Genomic DNA, 19,216 nt, shown 5'->3' on the forward strand with positions numbered 1-19,216 from the left:
TTTTGAGTTCAGTCACTGGTCTGGGCGCATATGAGAGGCAACCAATCAATGTTTTTCTCTCACAGCAATGTTTCTCTCCCTCTCTATCTCACTCCCTTCCCCCCTCTCTAAAAATAAATAAATAAAAATCTTTAAAAAAAAAAAGGAACCTGACCTTTGTTTCTTCTGTCCTCACTGCATCCAGCAGATAATGCAGAAGCTCCTGACTGTCCTGTTGCTGAAAACTTTTAAATCGAGGGGCCCTATGATTTAAAAACAAAATGGGAAAGAAAAAAAAGGAATGATCATTTCATCAACAATATATTGCTAATATTTAAAATCACTTTGAAATAACAAGTAGTCAAAGATTAAATTTACTTTTTCTACTAAGTTAAAAGACAAAATGTGATTACTGTTCCAATGAGGATGAGATCTTAAGTATATGGAGAACAATATGACTATCATTTATCAGGCAACTAATATAAGCCAACTACCTACATTAAGCTTTGCATACGTAAAAGTCACACAATCCTCAAACAAGCATGGGATTCACTATTTTCTCCAGTTTACATTTGATGACTCGGGGGCTTATTTAAATAATTTGCAAGGTTACAGAGGAAGCAAAAAATAGTACTCAAACCTAAGCCATGGTTACGATATTCCTACCTCAAAATAACCAAAAGAAACCAAATGATATTTATATTAAGAACTGGTGTCTCTGTAAATGTATTTATTTTGAAGATTTAACAGGTTTTCTGTGTATTAATTTAAAAAAACAGGTGGTATTCATAGCAGCATCAACACAACAACTGTTTAGTTGATTTCAGTAACTTTAAAAAGTAGTATTTCTAGCAATAAGATTCAAGGCTAAATAAACATTTTTGCCTAAATGCAAACAGGTTCTTAATTTAGAAAGTCTGCTCTAAGATGGAGAAAAAATCAACATACCACAAAATACTAAGAAAATTTTATGTAGTACAAGACAGGTTTACAATGGTCTCATTATGGTATGGTATCGCACACAACATACCTCATTTGATATATATATACAGTGCTATTAAGGAATTCATAATTAACATTAACTTTATTTTACACTTAAAAAAATTAAAAACAAGCTGAGTGCCATTGACATAAATCCAGGTCTTCTGATTCTTGAGTTCAATACTTTAGCATTATTCCTCATTATCTCAGGATAGACAGTCCTCCCAGTAATGCACTAATGTGAGGCTCTGATGCTAAAACACTATCTGAACTAGCAGTGACTCCAGCCTCTAACAGGAACCATCATTTCAGTTACCACTACTCGGACGTGCTAAGCAGCAGCAAATAGCAGCATGATGTTGAAAACACTCATTTACTCCCCAGGGGGGCTTCCCTTTCTGCATGTGGTTCGGTGTCTCCTAGATCAGAGGCGAGGACAGAAACCAAGATACACACAAATTCCAACCCTATCTGGGCCTCCCCAGCTGGAATCCACTCAAGGCAGAAATTGCACAACACTGCACTTACGCTGTAGGTATCAGAAAAGGTAAGTGGAGTAGAAGGCTGGAGAGGGAAGCAAGGAAACCCTTCAGAGCTCCTCACCAGCCAGGGGACAGGTAGGGGGACACAGTTACGGCTTTCAAAGCAGTCACACAAGAAGGAAATCAATCCTGAACAGCAGGAGCTGTCCCTACTATGACTCTGCCTGTAGCTCCATCTCAACCAGGCACAAAGCACTTACTGCCTTCCAAACCACTGAAGAACACTTAATAAGCCTGGATTCTTCTCTTCCTTCCTTTACCTAGCATGGGGGAAAAAATCATATGACTACCAGAATCTCTAATGGAGATTCTGGGCGGTACCAATACCAAAAGGGATCTTCAAGCTTAAAGGACTAAAAAAAAAAAAAGAAAAATCACCAAATACATGAAAAGATTCACCCCATTCAAAATAAGAGAAACTCTACACAGTCACAGGAAATGTACCTTAGTAAACGTGTTCCTGTGGGAAAGACGAGGGAACTTTTAAAAGCCTCAAATTGGGACTTCCGGCCAAGATGGAGGCATAGGTAGACACACTGCGCCTCCTCACACAACGAAAAGAAGGACAACAACAATTTAAAAACAAAAAACAACCACAAATGACAGAAAATCGAACTGTATGGAAGTCCGACTACCACGGAGATAAAGAAGAAACATTCACGTAGACCGGTAGGAGGGGTGGAGACGGGCAGGTGGGTGGAGAGGACTCTCTTCAGGGTGGCGGCTGGCAGACCCAGCGAGGGGGCAGGTTGTGGAGCGGGCCAGGCCAGGCTGCAGATGGCAGACCCTGCCGCCCCACATTTGCGCATAGATAAACAGGGAGGAAGGTCAGGGGGAGCAAAGCAGACCACCCAACCCAAGGCTCCAGGGCAGGGAGATAAAGCCTCAAACCTCTGAGTGAAAACACCCGTGGGGGTGGAGGCAGCAGCAGGAGAGACTCCCAGCCTCACAGGAGAGTTCATTGGAGAGACCCACAGGGGCCTAGAGTGTGCACAAGCCCACCCACTCAGGAACCAGCACTAGAGGGGCCCAGTTTGATTGTGGGTAGCAGAGGGAGTGACTGAAAGCCAGCAGAGTGGAGCAGGCACCACTGATCCCTCTCGGCCCCTCCCCAACGTACAGCGTCACAGCGCAGCAACCAGCGTTACCCCACCCAGGTGAACACCTAAAGCTCCGCCCCTTTACAAAACAGGAGCGCAGAGACGGAAAAAAAAAATGGCCCAGGTGAGAGAACAGATCAAAGTTCCAGAAAAAATACAACTAAGCAACGAAGAGATAGCCAACCCATCAGATGCACATTGGTAATCAGGAAGCTCACAGAATTGGTTGAATTTGGTCGCAAATTAGATGAAAAAATGAAGGCTATGCTAAGAGAAACAAAGGAAAATGTACAGGGAACCAATAGTGATGTGAAGGAAACTGGGACTCAAATCAACGGTGTGGACTAGAAGGAAGAAAGAAACATCCAAACAGAAAAGAATGAAGAAACAAGAATTTGGAAAAATGAGGAGAGGCTTAGGAACCTCCAGGACATCTTGAAACGTTCCGACATCCGAATTATAGGGGTGCCAGAAGGAGAAGAGGAAGAACAAAAAATTGAAAACTTATTTGAACAAATAATGAAGGAGAACTTCCCTCATCTGGCAAAGGAAATAGACTTCCAGGAAGTCCAGGAAGCTCAGAGAGTCCCAAAGAAGCTGGCCCAAGGAGGAACACACCAAGGCACATCATAATTACATTCCCCAAGATGAAACAGAAGGAGAGAATCTTAGAAGCAGCAAGAGAAAAGGACACAGTTATCTACAAAGGGGTTCCCATAAGACTGTCAGGTGATTTCTCCAAAGAGACCTTACAGGCAAGAAGGGACTGGCAAGAAGTATTCCAAGTCATGAAAGGCAAGGGCCTACATCCAAGATTACTGTATCCAACACAGCTATCATTTAGAATGAAAGGGCAGATAAAGTGCTTCTCAGATAAGGTCAAGTTAAAGGAGTTCATCATCACCAAGCCATTATTATATGAAATGTTAAAGGGACTTATCTAAGAAAAAGAAGATAAAAAATATGAACAGTAAAAATGACAGCAAACTCACAGTAACGACCACACCTAAAACAAAAACAAGAGCAAACTAGGCAAACAACTAGAACAGGAACAGAACCATAGAGATGGAGATCACATGGAGGGTTGTCAATAGGGGAGTGGGAGGGGGAGAGAGGGGGGAAAGGTACAGAGAATAAATAGCATAAATGATAGGTGGAAAATAGACAGGGGGAGGGTAAGATTAGTGTAGGAAATGTAGAAGCCAAAGAACTTATAAGTATGACCCATGGACATGAACTATAGGGGGGAATGTGGGAGGGAGGGGGTGGGCAGGATGGAGTTGAGTGAAGGGGCGGAAATGGGACAACTGTAATAGCATAATCAATAAATATATGAAAATTTTTTTAAAAAGATGAATGTCACAGAATATCAGAAGCCCTTGAAACTGCCCAAAATAAAATGTTACTCAAATAAACATGAATTCAGAATTTTCCATGAAAAAAAAACCCCAACAATTGAATTTACTTCACTCCAAATAAATTTTATAAAACTGTCCAACAATGTTATAATAAATATGTTGAGAATATCCAAAAATGTACATGCATAACTGCCAATAAAAGCCTAGATATTAAGAAAAGTTGGAAAAATGAACTAAGAACGTGTACAATAGATATTAAGATAGACAATTAAAAATACTAGAAATAAGACCATAAAACCACATGTAAGAGTACAAAAGATAGGATAAATGTTAAACATTTGAAGGGTGAATTAGTAAATTAGAAGATAATACTTAAGACCATACCCAAATACTATAGTATACTGTATTTTCATTCGATATAGAGAATTTGGTTGTACTCTTTAAGGTACCTGACACACCACTGAATATTCTTAAGGTAAATCTAACACCATATGTACAAGAATTATAGGCTGAAAACCACAAAACTTTGATGAGAAAAATCAAAGACTCAAATAACCAAAAAGATGTGTCATAATCATGCATTGGAAGACTCAACATTAAGATGTCACTTCTCTCCAAACTGAGCTACACATTTAATGCAACTCCAATTGAGAAACTAATTCCAAAATTCATATAAAAGAGCAAAGGACCTAAAGTAGTTTTTTTAAAAATGAGGAAAGCTTGAGGAATCACACTACCCATTCCAAGACTTACTACGAAGCTACTGTAATCAAGACATTGCATTACTGGAGTAAGGATAGATAAACGTAAAAGAATAGAGTTCAAAACTAGACTCAACATATCTGACTTAAATCTTCACAGGACTTTTTTAAAAATCACTTTTCTTAATATGTAATTCTTGTTCAAGTAAACATAACAACGTGTTGGGGACCTCTCTGTGTGGTTTCTGAGACTGTAGCCCCGTGAGAGCAAGCCCTGAAAGGGGCTAGTAAGTGTCCCTGGAAAACCTGGTAAAAACACAGGTCGCAAGCCTGACTGGACTCTAACACAGAGGGTTCCCGTGGGGATCAGGCCTGAAATGTACATTTTGTCCTTTGAAGCCTGCTCTGCTTTATTTTGTATAGCCCTGATGATATAAACCGGATGTTTAAGTTCAAGGCATAAGGAGTAAACTCCTTACTCATGAAACACGTCTTAAAGACCCTCTGGCATCAGCATGACTAAGAGACCCTGACCTATAACAAATCTCTGTGTTCCTTCAATTGTTATCTATAGATAATAACCTGTTTTTGTATGACTACAGCCTTTTGACATTGATTGATGAGCTATGCATGTATGCTGTGTACACCTACACATGCCATAAAAGCTATTTGGGAGAAGGGCTCAGGGCGTTCCTCACTAGAGGGAATCACCACCCCCTTTCCCACTGGAACAGCCAGATTGTGTCCAGGACGACTTCTTTACCATCTGCAGTGGACAGGAGGATTCTGCTACCCAGGGTTCCTCCCACAATAAAGCAAAAGAAAATGCAATTTTTTAATGTATTCAAATAATGTTTCACCCAGTAATTCTATTTGTCCTACAAATGAACTCTCACAAGCACAAGAGGTCTATACATACATTCACACATACAGGGTTGAACAACAGTAGGTTTACAGTTGTTCGTATGGAAAATAATACAACAGTTAACAAATAATAATACAACAATAAACTGTTTTGCATACTCACAACTGTAAACCTCCTTTTTCCCACCCTGTATAGATATATATGTAAAAGCAAATAAGTTATATTCACATGTACTATATGGAAAGGTATACAACATATATTAGGCAAAACAAACAAGTTGCAGACAATTTTTATATGTCTGTATATACATAATTACTTTTAAAAAGAATAAAAACAATACTAGTTTGAATTATCTATAGCACCTATTTAATAATAATTTTTTTAAATTTATAAATCCTTATAAAACCAGAAAAAAGATATAAAACCAAGTTATTTTGGATAGAGTCTAAAAACAAATTTCTAAAGTACCTAATATCCTAAAAAATTCTTAACTTTTTGAGGTACCTATGTCTCTGAAAGTTTTCAGGGATTTTTGTTGTTGTTGTTCCTCAGGCTTTGAGAAAACAGCATTTGCCAAGCAAATGAAACATGCAGTATACACACTGTATTTTTTACTACATTTCATGATGGCACATTATACTCAGTGAAATAAGCCAGTGACAGAAAGACAAATACTACATGGTTCCACCTATACTAGGAATCTCAAATAGTCAAATTCAGGGAATCAAAGGGTGGAATGGTGGTTGTGAGGGGCTGGAGAGAGGTGAAAATGAGGAGTTGCTAATCAATGGGCATAAAGTTTCAGTCGAGCACGATGAAAGCTCTCCCCCTGGCTGGGCAGCTCTGTTGGTTAGAGCATCATCCTGATACACCAAGATACGGGTTCAATCCCCAGTCAGGGCACATACAAGAATCAACCAGTGAGTGCCTGGATGAGTGGAACAACAAACTGATGTTTCTCTCTCTCTATCTGTCTCTCAATCTCTCCCTTTCTTTCTGTAAAATATCAATCAATAAATTTTATTTTAAAAAGATGAATAAGCTCTAGAGATCTGCTGTACAACAGTATATCTATAGTCAACAATAATATATTATATACTTAAAAATTGTTTAAGAGGGTAGAGCTCTCATTGTATTCTTTCCAAATAGATCAAAAAAAAAAGAAGAAAAAAATTAATGTTGGCACAATACTAACAATACTATGAGATAAAATATAATAAAACAAAATACAATGCCACAGCACCGATAACAAGCTTAAATTAAAATGAAATATTAAAGGTTGTAGATATACAAAAATGCCAGTTTATATTTAAAGCATTTTGTTTCTACATATTTTAGTTCATTGTGGACTAAGGAGTTTATGAGTCCACAAGGTCCAATTTTAATACATTATAGGTTGGGTACCTGGATTGTAGCAAGTACTGACAACAAAGTAAAGTCTCGATTTTCTAGATGAAGGAATAAATAAATACATTAAAATTAAGTCAGGGCCTTTATGGCATGTATTTATTTTCAGGCACTCAAAGATTTTGTTTTTAAATACACTGTAATATCTTCAATATTACAGAGAAATTCCATTAAACTCTATCTGCCTCGAAGCTCATCTTTTAAAAGAAAGAGACCAGGTTAGATGATCCTTTTAGATTTTACAATTCTATAATTTTCTTACTTTGTTTTAGCACACCAAGGGCTCCTGCATCAGGACAGACCTCTATTTGCGCCCTGACTTTGTCACTATGAAATGAGCTAAGCCCCTCGACTTCTATGAGTCTCAGTTTCCTTACAGAGAAAATTGGGATAAATGATCACCTACCTCTTCAGAGTATTACCAGATATAATTTTCATAAAGCACAGAGCTGCAACTAAATAATGTTAACTCTTTCTCTTGGTAGTCTAGGCAAAATAGCAATGTCACAGTCAGAGTGAAAGGACTCATATTAAGTATAAACACAACAGTATTTTGTAACTCGTGATTATTTAGACTAAGAATGTAAGTACACCCACTTCTGACACAGCTGACTGAAAAGAGCTTTAGGAGAAAGCGGTCCTTTTTCAGTGTCCTTCATGCTGTGAAGAAACAGGATCAAGGCTGAGGTCAGCGGGCCAGGGCTCGAAAGTTCTACCGTTAATGGATCCTTTGAAAACATGATCAACTCTAGGTCAGAAATGTGTAATTTATTATTTAAAATCAAACAGTTGTATTTTATTTAAATGATGAACACTCAATTGCTTCAACTGTATTAAGAAACTTCATTCTCTCATACATAAAATATATAAAAATAAAAAATGGAATTATCTAGAAAAACACAGGTATAATCACATCATCTGCCCTTTACTTAATAAAACTACAGCTTAAGAATAAAATTGTCAATCTTTAGTTGCTTGTAACTGTCCCTTAATGTGCTCTCCTAAAAGTAAAATTATTCACCTGCTTGATATTTGTCCCTTTAACAAATAATCATAAACTATATTTATTAGCAAAACTCCATACCCTTCTTTTCCCCAAATATTCTACTATTAAGTAAGGAATGGGAAATTATGTCACCAAATCAGTACACCATCTCTCTCTTTTAAAGAAAAGAGACAAAAGCTTGACAAAAGTAGCTTAAATTGTGTTAAGAACCAATGCACTTTATTTTAGAATTTTTTCCCACCAAGTTTTGTTTTCTAAAATATTAATTTCACCAGTAACCTCCCTCTCTTTATGGACAATGAATGAAAAGCAGATTCCAAATATAATCCTCAAACCTTAGAATATGTTACCTTCTAGAAAAACTATCAAATATGCTGTCTCATTCATGTATTCATGAAATACATATTACATATATATTTCATACTAACTATCCTTAAAAACCCACCATCTGGCTAAAACCATGGAAAGGACAGGTTACAATTCTCCATAACTTTTGAATATCAGAAGTGCTTTCTGCCATGTTAAGTATATTGAAGGTTACCTCAAGAGTCAAACGCAAAATCTAAGGCAGTTTCCAAGCCCAAGCACTAAGGTATACTATCCCTCACTCCCAAATAAAGCATTTTTAGACAAAGTAAAAAAATTTTCAGAATAAGTCAGTAAATAACCTTGGTTTTAAAAGCACATTTTAATTTTTTTTTAAAGATTTTATTTATCTTTAGACAGAGGGGAAGGGAGGGAGAAAGAGAAGGAGAGAAACATCAATGTGTGGTTGCCTCCCTCGTGCCCCCAACTGGGGATCTGGCCTGCAACCCAGGCATGTGCCCTGACCGGGAATCAAACCGGAAACCCTTTGGTTCACAGGCCAGCGCTCAATCCACTGAGACACACCATCCAGGTCTAAAAACACATTTTAACTTTGAAAATAAAACTAAGTTTGCTGATGAGAATGCAATGATGCAATAATAAATCTCACAAACATGTCGACAAGAAGAAGCCAAATGCAAAACAGTATTTATTATATGATTTCATTTACATATAATATTAAAACAGGCAAAACTAATCTGTCCTGTTAGCAACCAGGTTAGGGGTTATCCCTATCAGGTCAGGAGGTAGTGAATGGAAGGCAACCTGAAGGGGGCTTCCAACTACTGGAAATGTTCTGTTTCTTAAGCAAAGTGTCGGTTAGTTTCAGTTCAGTGTGTTCACTTTGTAAAAATCCATCATCTATACAATTATGATGTATACTTCTCTGTACGAATTCTTTAGTTTAATAAAAAGTTTGTTAAAAGTAAGCACACTGCTGAGATGCATACAAATATTAACAAGTTGAACCTAGCAACATATAAGAATAATAATACATCATAACTAAGTGGGGTTTGTCCTAGGAATGAATACCAGATAGGTTTGAAAATCAATCAGTGTAATTTGCCACATTAAGATAAAGAAGGAAAACCATATATAACTTCAGCAGATGCAGGAAAATGCATCTGACAAAATTCAACATCAATTCATGATAAAACTCTCAAAAAACTAGGAATAGAAGGGAATATCCTCAACCTTATGAAGAACACGTATGAAAAATCTACAGTTAACTTCATTCTTAATAATAGGAAAAACTGAATGTTTCTGCCCTAGTTTGGGGATTAAGGCAAGGCTGTCTGCTCTCACCACTTCTATTCAACATACTACTGCTGGTTCAAGACAGCATGATATGGTGAAAAAAAAAAAAAGAAACAAACAAAAGGCATACAGATTGCAAAGGACAAAGTAAAATTGATTATTGAGAGAGTAGTGATCTGCACTGATAGTCCCACAACTCAGGTCAACTCTGTCCTAAAAAAACCTAAGTCCTAAGACTGATCAGCTCTAAAATCTAATTGCCATATAGTAATCTGGAGACAGAGATCCACATGTGAATAGTCAAACGTAACATTAACTCTCATTTCACAGGAAACCTTTTCAAATGACTAAGCATTAACCTCCACTCAGTAAAATAGTCTTCGCCATCTCATGTCTGTAGAAAGCGGCATTGGGATCTACCATAAAAATTTTAAGGGGCTGAACAGGCAATGACTTTACAGTCTGCTTTTTCAACAACAAAAAAAATACAATATTGTCTTTCAAAACTGCCTCCTTAGAAGAAAAATCTGAGATTGCTACATTGGGCTAAGAATTTTTAGAACTCTTCTTTGTTCAGGGTTTTTGAGAGCCAGATCATGAACTAAACTGTCACTCTTCCTCTAAAACACAAACCAATTTCTAACTAAAATCAGTATTACTAATGCCAATGCCCTCCAGGCAAAGACCACCAGGAACACACCTGCAGTTGGACAAGGAGGGATTACTACTATACTTGTGGCACTGAGGGAGAACTCGGACCAGGGGGTGTCTCAATAAGAGAGTGTTTGAAAGAACCAATACAGGGTTTGGGCTCCAGTGCGGTGATTCAGTGAGGAGTCTAAGCATGGATACTGTCAGAAAACAGGGGTAATTCTACAATTAGATATCTCAAAAAATCTTATCTGTGGGTGGGGGGGGAGGCAAGAATGAGGACTAAGCTACAACTAGTAAAGAAACAGCCCTCAGTCATTTGGGCCAAGAGACAGGGTATTAGGGATTTTCTAAGTGGTAGGGTAACCTGCTTTTCGTGTGTATTTAGATAAAATCATGAAAGTGGGCTTGCTCTGTCTCATTTTATCAGATTTAGAGCAACCTAGCTGGGGTGGTATTCCAAGAGATTGTTTGAATAACGTGGCCTGTGGGTGCTGAATGTCAGAGGCTGCCTCTTTTTTCCTCCTCATTAGCTTAAAAATCTATTATCAGACTAGTCTTCAAAAAAACCTTTAGATGTTCACTATTAAAACCAGATCTATCTTTAAAGAACAAAAATGCCATATTTAAGCAAATGCAACCAGTAACTACAAAACAGGAGTCCTAGTTTTGATCAACAAAAGTCAAACTCTTCTTGTTATTTCTAGTGTGTTTGTTTGAAAGCTATCTCCATATTGTTGTATTGTTTGACCCTTATGTTTGAAACGTATCTTAAAGTTGTGATTTTGGAAGTTTTAAATCTGATTGTTAATTTTCACAAAATACTACTGAATTATTTTTTCAAACCCTCTGACCACCATCTCAGTTGACAGTTCTAAGAAACAGGAAAGAGATTTCAGTGACATCAGTGGCCTTTCTTACCAGCTGAGAGTCTGATGAAGGAAAAATCTTGAGTTTTGTACCATTTTCTTTGATCTCACTCATCAGTTCAGTAAGAATGTAAGACTGCGCCAAGTTCTACAAGAAAACAGAAGTAAAGTCTGCCGGTTCAGGTATACTGTGCCTCTGATTTTACAGAAAAAATTACTCTCCCAAAGTTTCAAATTTGGTCTAGCAGAGCAAAATATTTTTAAGTTAAAAAAATTTAGTTGAATATATTTTACACTTAATAAATGTCACTATTACTGACAGAGCCATGATAAAGTACAGAGAAGACATTTAAAACACACTGTAGAAAAAGGTTTACATGGGTGTATGACAGTGGCTAAAATGAGCCTAAAACAAACAGAAAGAAAACAAATTTCTAGATGAACATGTAGCAACAGAAATTTCTAGATGAACATTTAGCAGTCATTTGACAGTCTACAGGTATGCAAACAAATATAAATTAATTTAAAAAAATTTTTTTTTACATTTTACAAAGCTTTCTGATGGCTCTTACCTGCATAACTGCATTAAAAAAACAAGTATTTCCTAAATTCGTAATTCCTTTTACAGCTGTTACACAGCTGCCTTTTCTTCCCTTCTTTTTTTCACCTGTTTCACATTTTTCTTCACAAAGTTTTATAATTTTGGAAAATGTACCTAAGTTAGAAAAAACCATAACTGACATAAAATGAAAATTAAATATATATCATTTGACATAATTTAAATACATTATTTGAAATTAAATAAGATGTTTCCCCTGAATCAGTATTCCTAAAGGGCTGACACAAACACAAATAAACATCTTGAGTAAAGGAATTAATTTTAATTCATTTTAATATACACATCTATACCTCACACTATACTGCAGAGTAAATTCCAGAATTAAAAATTAAATGTAAAAGGGTGAATTAAAAAGACAAGCACAAAAGATCCAAATCGCAGTTCCTAATACCATTCCTACTAAAAGGAATGTAGACTCCTTGAAGAAGAAGCTGATTCTTAACATGGGGCAGCCAAGAGGCAAAATGAGCCTATAACATTATTATTGTGCCTGAAATAAGGTAGTGCTCACAAAAAAGTGATGACTACATCAAAATACACAGGAGCCATTTTCAACAGGTTCCCACTGTTCCAATGCAGGGCAATTTGAATACCAAAATAAAGAAGGCAGTAATAGACTATCATTCACTGAAAAAAATGGAAGTGATACTGAATTGATAATTTTAAAAAAAGCAAATCAGCATATAGTGACAGTTTTTTCATATTATTCTTGCAACTTTTCTGCATTTGAAATTTTCAAATAAAAAGTTAAAAAATTAACAAAATTATAATATAAAAGGTAAAATACCTAAGCGTATATAGTACATAAGTGCATATTTTGGGTCTACTAACTTGTGTAATTAATGCAAATTTGCAAATTATAGTGTCATGTTTAATAACAGTCTGAAAATGAAGAACAACTCCTAACATTTATGAACTAACATGATTAATTATATCTATTCAACAGCATATTACTTTCTATTTTTTTTAATTTTTATTGTTATTCAATTACAGTTGTATGCCTTTTCTCCCCATCCCTCCACCCCACCCCAGCTGAACCCACCCCCCTCCCCCACCTCCACCCTCCCCCTTGATTTTGTCCACGTGTCCTTTATAGTAGTTCCTGTAATCCCCTCTCCTCACTGTCCCCTCCCCACTCCCCCCTGACTATTGTTAGATTGTTCTTAACTTCAATGTCTCTGGTTATATTTTGTTTCCTTTTTTCTTCTGTTGATTATGTTCCAGTTAAAGGTGAGATCAAGCATATTACTTTCTAAATCATTATTATTTGAAGTTGGACAGGAAATTCCCAAGTTCTCAAAATTTTTGGTTTTTAACTGAATGTTCTTTTAAATTCAATTCCTTTCAACCTCAGATTATGTAGTTCTTTATAATTACATTACATAATGTATTCATCTAATACTGACATGCTGTCCTTGCACTGCTAATTAACTTCTAAATGTCTGGCAGTTTGCCCCTCCAATCAGATTAATGGAGATTAGGGAATGTTCCTATGACCATTTTTTCCTTCCACAAGGGTGTGATGTTGAGGACAACATACCTTATAAAACTTCAATGTAAATGAAAACCTACAACACTAAACAGAAAATACAGTAGACTTACAGCCTTCCATGTCTCTGATGAGCTCTTAAGAAGAAATTAAGACAGCCCCTCCCCACCCCTCCCTTCTATACAACAATACTAAGGGAGGTGACATGGTGGAAGTAGCCCTAGTCTCAGGACAGGAGCAAGAAACAAACACCATAAAGAGAAACTTGGGTACTGGCAGACTGATGTCAGGCACATGCTACTGGTTAAAACAAAGCTTGATTTGGCATCTTTGACTTTTGCTCCTCCCCTCAAAGGCATCTAGACATAGGGCTCCAGTATCAATTAAGTGAGATTACTAACACATTCGCTCACAGACTTTTCATAAGTATTACACAAGCTGCTATTTGCAAAGTACCTGGCATGGCAAGCACTACCTGTGTGAAAAACAGTCCAGAGAGCCTACCAGAAATCGTTATTTGTGCCAGAATTGGTATCTTCACGAGCTAGCCATCATGTCCATTACTTATCTGCTCTTTTTTTCTCTTTAATCATTTTCTGTACTGAGTTTTTTTCCTCAAGTTTATTTCTTATTTCTAATTGGATTTTCTGAATTGCTAATGTGAGTTTTTCCTTTTATATTGACTATGGTTTTCATAATTGGTTGGCTTTTCTTTTTAACATGGAAAACGATCTTATCTCATTGAGAAAAATTAGTTGGTGGTTTCTAAAATGTTTCTATCATTAAGCAAATTGATTGCATGGAAAAGATTTTTCTTTCAAGTCTTAACTCTTGTCTTATCCTATGATACAATATTTTTTCATAAACTCTATTACCTGCTTTTCCCCTTTATTCCTGTTTGCTTAGTCTTTAAACAAGAATAAACAGTCTTTAAACAAAGACTAAGCAAAGAATAAGAATTCCTGTTTGCTTATTCTTTGCTTAAAGAATAAGCAAACAGGTTATTGGATGTCTGTTGTCCACATATTGAAAAGTTATTGTTATCTCCCAACTCTAGAATTCCAAGTTAACACAGTGAAGAACAAGAAAGATCTCTTTGCCTGTCCTCCAGATAATACAGTAAGTGATAAGAATTAAACTCCATAAGAGTTTTGGAGCAAAAGCTAGTACAATTAATGGAGAAGGTCACCGAAGTGCAGAGGCCAGGCATGCAGAAAAGAGAAAGCAATAAAAAGCCAGACAGTATTCAAATTTGCAAGTGAATGTACAAGCAAATGAGAGAAAACCCGTCAGTGTTTAAGAAGCACTCCACAAACAAGAAGCAGCCCCATAGTGATCCTGGCTGGGGTTGCAAAAGAGAGCTGTCCACCTCTTTATTATTACATCTGAGACTGCAACTGACGGCTAGAATTGGCAGGTTTCACTGTAGCCATTGCCACTAGATGGTTTCATAGTGACTTGTAAGAGATTTATGATGAAAGAGTCATTAAATCCACGCATTACTCTACCTTTCAGCACAGGTTCTTACTCTGATTTTACACTTACAAACTAAGTCTCTATCAGGTTCAGTGATTTGCTGATGGTCATAAGGATAATCTTTTAATTATAAATCCATTGTTCTTTTACCACCTAATTTCTCTTCAATGATTTATGTACAGTGAGAAGATTCATTAAAGAAAGTAGGGCAAGAGTCTTACAGGTTTGGGTATATGCAACCCTAAACAAATAAGACTCTTCAAAAGTATTTTCTTTAGTTAACATTCTTAATAAATGTTGCCATAACATTTTTTTAGATTATTAACATGAAAACAGAGTGACTGGAAGAACTAAACTATATAGATTATATTAGCTATATAAAAATATATTAATATATTATATACATTTATTATTCACTTGGAAAAATACTTCCAGAAATAATCTATTTTAATCATATAAGAACAAACAGCATTTTAAAACCATAACACATAAATGATTTATTTATCTGTGTACCACATTTCCCATCAGTTTTCAAAACATCTGGGATAGCATCCTAAAGTAAACAATGTTCATAAGACCATCTGGACAAAACTGCAGGCAAAAAAAAAAAGCATAAACATATGGAAAAACAGATTTTACTCTTCCCTTCAGCAGTAAGGGATGACAAATGTCAAGCCTAGACATATCCACGCTTCACTGTGCGATGCTTTTCAGCACCACCTGGCTCTCCAAGCAGAGCCACCAAATACAGACAGCTCTGCCAGAAAGAACACATCCACAGGCAAGAGCAATAAAAATAGTTTATTTCACGGTTAAACAGCCACTTCACACAAGTGGCAAGGATCTATTTGTTGACTTTTACATGTAAGTCTGTGAGAACAAATTCAAAATTAATTATGCTATTGGACCTGAATATTAAATAGATCAGATAATTTAACAAGAAAATAAAATGACATTTTCTAAGAACTACTTGTTTTATTTAAAGTACAAGTTTTTCATTTTACTGAATAACACATTTATAAAATGTGACAGTTCAAATTCAATTGAAATTAAGACAGCCCCTCCCCACCCCTCCCTTCTATACAACAATACTAAGGGAGGTGACATGGTGGAAGTAGCCCTAGTCTCAGGACAGGAGCAAGGAACAAAGATTCATCCATGTCCATTAAACCACTACCTATATATGCTCAACTGCACATGATTTATGACTACAGAATAAGGGTTGATGCATAATGAACAGCACAGAGATATCAAGCCTTAAATTCATGATAATATCTTACTAATACTTTAGAAACCAAGCATACATGTACATTTGCTCACTAAGAAATTCAAATGAAGTTTTAGATTCTAGATTAAAACAAGGGTGTCTCAGAATCAGTCTCTCAATTATTTGACATAAAAACAGGTATACGTTTTAATAAGAAGCAACTTATTACTTCTATTAAAGAATAATTACTGATCATTTCATTTTTAGAGACAACAAAGCTTTCTCATTCTGGCAGTGATTTTAGATCTTATTCACTTTAAGAGCCAAATGCACCAGGGACTACACTTCCAAATGTTTTGAAGTATGGTGTAATTAAAAGGACGAAGCTGCTACAGCAATAACAAAAAAGACAAATTATACAAAATTCTGATTATCATTTGTTTTGTTCTCAAGTTTTACCTGAACCCATGAAATGCCTATAATTGGAAAGAATTTCAGTGTTGGAAGATTATTTTATTAAAAGGGATTTACTGTCTTACCTTTATATTACCAACCCTGTCATCAGTTATTGCATTTGTGTGATAAATTAACATAGACACCAGAAGGTAAACAATATTAAGAGAAAAATTCAGGCATTCTAGATAAAATGTTTAAAGCTCTTTTATATCTCTGTAGTTTACCTTTAATCCTATAATCTGAGTACTCAAAGAGCTGCTGATTGGGCAACCTGATAAGATTTTGTGCATACTCAGGTCTCACAAGACAGAAAATTGGCTGAAGCAAAGCACACACATACACAAAATTGATGGACATGGCAAAAATGACATTAAGAACTTCATTATTACCCCCAAACCCCTAAAAACTATAAACAAAGTTAAATATGAAAAAGCGAGTACTCTTGTCAACTATACTTTTGTATAATCTTTCTGGAGGGCAGTTTAACACCAGTAATTTAAAATTTAAGACATGTTTATAAATTGGCCAAAAGTTCCCCCAACATTTAACCTATAGAATAAAAGAGCAAATACATAGCGATGCATCTTTTCTTATCATGGGAGGAAATTGAAAACAGCCAACAGTGGATGTGTTGCCAAGTCCTATTAAATGTCTACTTTCTCAAAGGTATAAATATTTGTAAATTACTTTTGTTAAACCAACAGGGGAACAATGGTGCTTCCCAAGTTTCCCATAGGTATAGGGACGGAAAACGTATTTGGTAGTTTGCTTATTCAAAGAAAGAGATTGAGAGCATTATCTCCTCTGACAATTGTCTCCATTGCAGAGAGATGATGAAATCAGCTAGTTAATAACAGTAAATTCAAAACTTGGCGGTCTGGCTTCAGAGTCTACACACTTAAACATTATGATATACTGTCTGTATAAAGGAGTTGATACGGTTAATAAGTGCAATAATTTAAGACACTAATGAAATGCTAGTGATGATATGAAAGAAAAGGCCACAACTCAAGCAAAGCAGGATGTACTGGATGTCTTTGGTGTGTGTATTTATAGCTTTATTAAAGTTTACAGCAGCGTTTCTCAAAGGGTTCCTCAAATGAATTAAGCCCTAATGCCTTAGGCACCCAAGAACGCAATTAAGTTCTCCCTATGTTTCCAGAAGGTTACTAGTGAGGTGTCATCTTTGGGGAACTGAGGAAATAGTCACTCAAATAATTTTATATGTTCATTTATATGAACATATTATGTTCACCATAATTTTATATGTTCTGTACTCGAATGATGAATCCCAGATTTAAATCCCTACATGTAACAATATGTTGTTTTTTTAATGTCCAACATCTTTTTGTCCCTAACCCCTTTTACACAAGGAAATAACCTTTTTTAGTACTTATTTTTGAAAATGCATATTTCTTAGGCAAACAACTATCACTTTTAAGCAAAACAAAATGTACTACTTTTTAAAAACAGGTTAAAGTATTATATTACATTCAAATCTTTACTGTAAACAGGCACAATATTATTACTATTTTTTATCCTCACCCAAGGACATTTTCTTTTCATTGTTTTTAGAGAGAAAGGAGGGGAGAGAGAGAGAAACATCAATATAGGAGAGGAACATCAATTGGTTGTCTTCCCCTACATGACCTGACCAGGAATCAAACACTCAACCTGGGTGTGTGCCCTGACCACATATCAAACCGGAAACCTAATGCTTTACTGGATGATGCTCCAACCAGCTGAGTCACACTGGCCAGGGTAATATTATTTATCTTCAGACACACTGTTTCAGATCCCAAACATACTATTTACTTTCTTATTTCAAAAAAAGAAAAAGCAAACTTACACTTAATTCAACCAAAAGAACCAACACAAATCATGTCTTTTTATACCAAAAGCATAAGCTTAATGAACTTAACAGAATATTCTATTCTCTAAGCTCTTTGAAAATGGTGTCCCACCAGTATTAAAATTATAGGGAAACTTTATTGTTTTAGAAAAAAAGATGTGGGAGTGTCAATCATCTGTTTACTTCACAAAAATCAAGCCAATATGCAACAATATTACTTCACCAGGAACTACCCCATTCTATGAGTATTTGTAGAATACTTACATGACATTTACAAGACTATCAAAGTGACAAATGAGCCTTTCTGAGAATATAGACCCACTTTTTAATAATATATACTTCTGGGTGGGTCTCACAAGAAAGTTTTCTTGCTCTTTTTCAACTTTGTGTTATATATCAGGATTTTATTGGTTGTTTTTAGTTTTCTGGTACATATTTGAGGGGTAGGATGTGGAGGGGTTTTTTTTAAGCAAATCCCAGCATCAGATGTGAAATCTACACAGCTGTAAGCATTCTTCTGGGAACCTGCACTGGGGCTCCCTTGACTGCTTAATGCAATTACCTAGCCCAGTCATGTAGTATTAATGTAATTGACCCATTTCTGCAGCTGAAAAGAAGTTTAATTTTTAAAAAGGAAAAACTTGCTGCCCCATGACTCCTCTACCTTGGAACCGAATAATAATTACCTCACCTGTTTATTCTCAAAGTTCCATTAACTCCTCGCTAACCATTAGCCTTAGAAATCTTTATTTGATCATGTAATAAACTGATATTGCCACATACAAAGGCATGCCTATCTATCTGCCACACGATAGTCAAGACATTTTTCTAAAATACAAAACTAATCACGTACATCTCCATTTAAAAGTACTAGTTCCTCACTGCCTGCAGGATAAACTTTGAATTTACAAGGGCCCTTTCACATCTGTTCCTACATACCTCTTGAGTCTGACCTGTAACCATTCCCCAGCACCACAAAACTCAACCTTGCAGCTCTATAAAATTTCCCCGAATATATCAAGCTCCCTCATCGAT

The 19,216-nt window shown here is 36.0% G+C and overlaps 1 protein-coding gene across 6 annotated transcripts in view; it reads right to left on the reverse strand.

Annotated features, from left to right (window-relative positions):
• USP45 (ubiquitin specific peptidase 45) overlaps positions 1-19,216 on the reverse strand; it is a 65,131-nt gene that overhangs the window by 28,701 nt on the left and 17,214 nt on the right. For all 6 annotated transcript variants that reach the window (XR_006654175.3, XM_024551755.3, XM_024551754.3 and 3 more), the window contains exons 6-9: positions 11,655-11,797; positions 11,135-11,230; positions 7,531-7,661; positions 155-242 (exon numbers count right to left, since the gene is read on the reverse strand). Coding sequence is in view for 5 of the 6 variants with exons in the window: in XM_024551755.3 (XP_024407523.2) it covers positions 155-242; positions 7,531-7,661; positions 11,135-11,230; positions 11,655-11,797 (458 nt within the window). In the remaining variant the exon portion in view is untranslated. The remainder of the gene's footprint in view (positions 1-154; positions 243-7,530; positions 7,662-11,134; positions 11,231-11,654; positions 11,798-19,216) is intronic.

Source organism: Desmodus rotundus, chromosome 11 (assembly GCF_022682495.2).
Source record: "Desmodus rotundus isolate HL8 chromosome 11, HLdesRot8A.1, whole genome shotgun sequence".
Taxonomy (NCBI): Eukaryota; Metazoa; Chordata; class Mammalia; order Chiroptera; family Phyllostomidae; genus Desmodus; species Desmodus rotundus.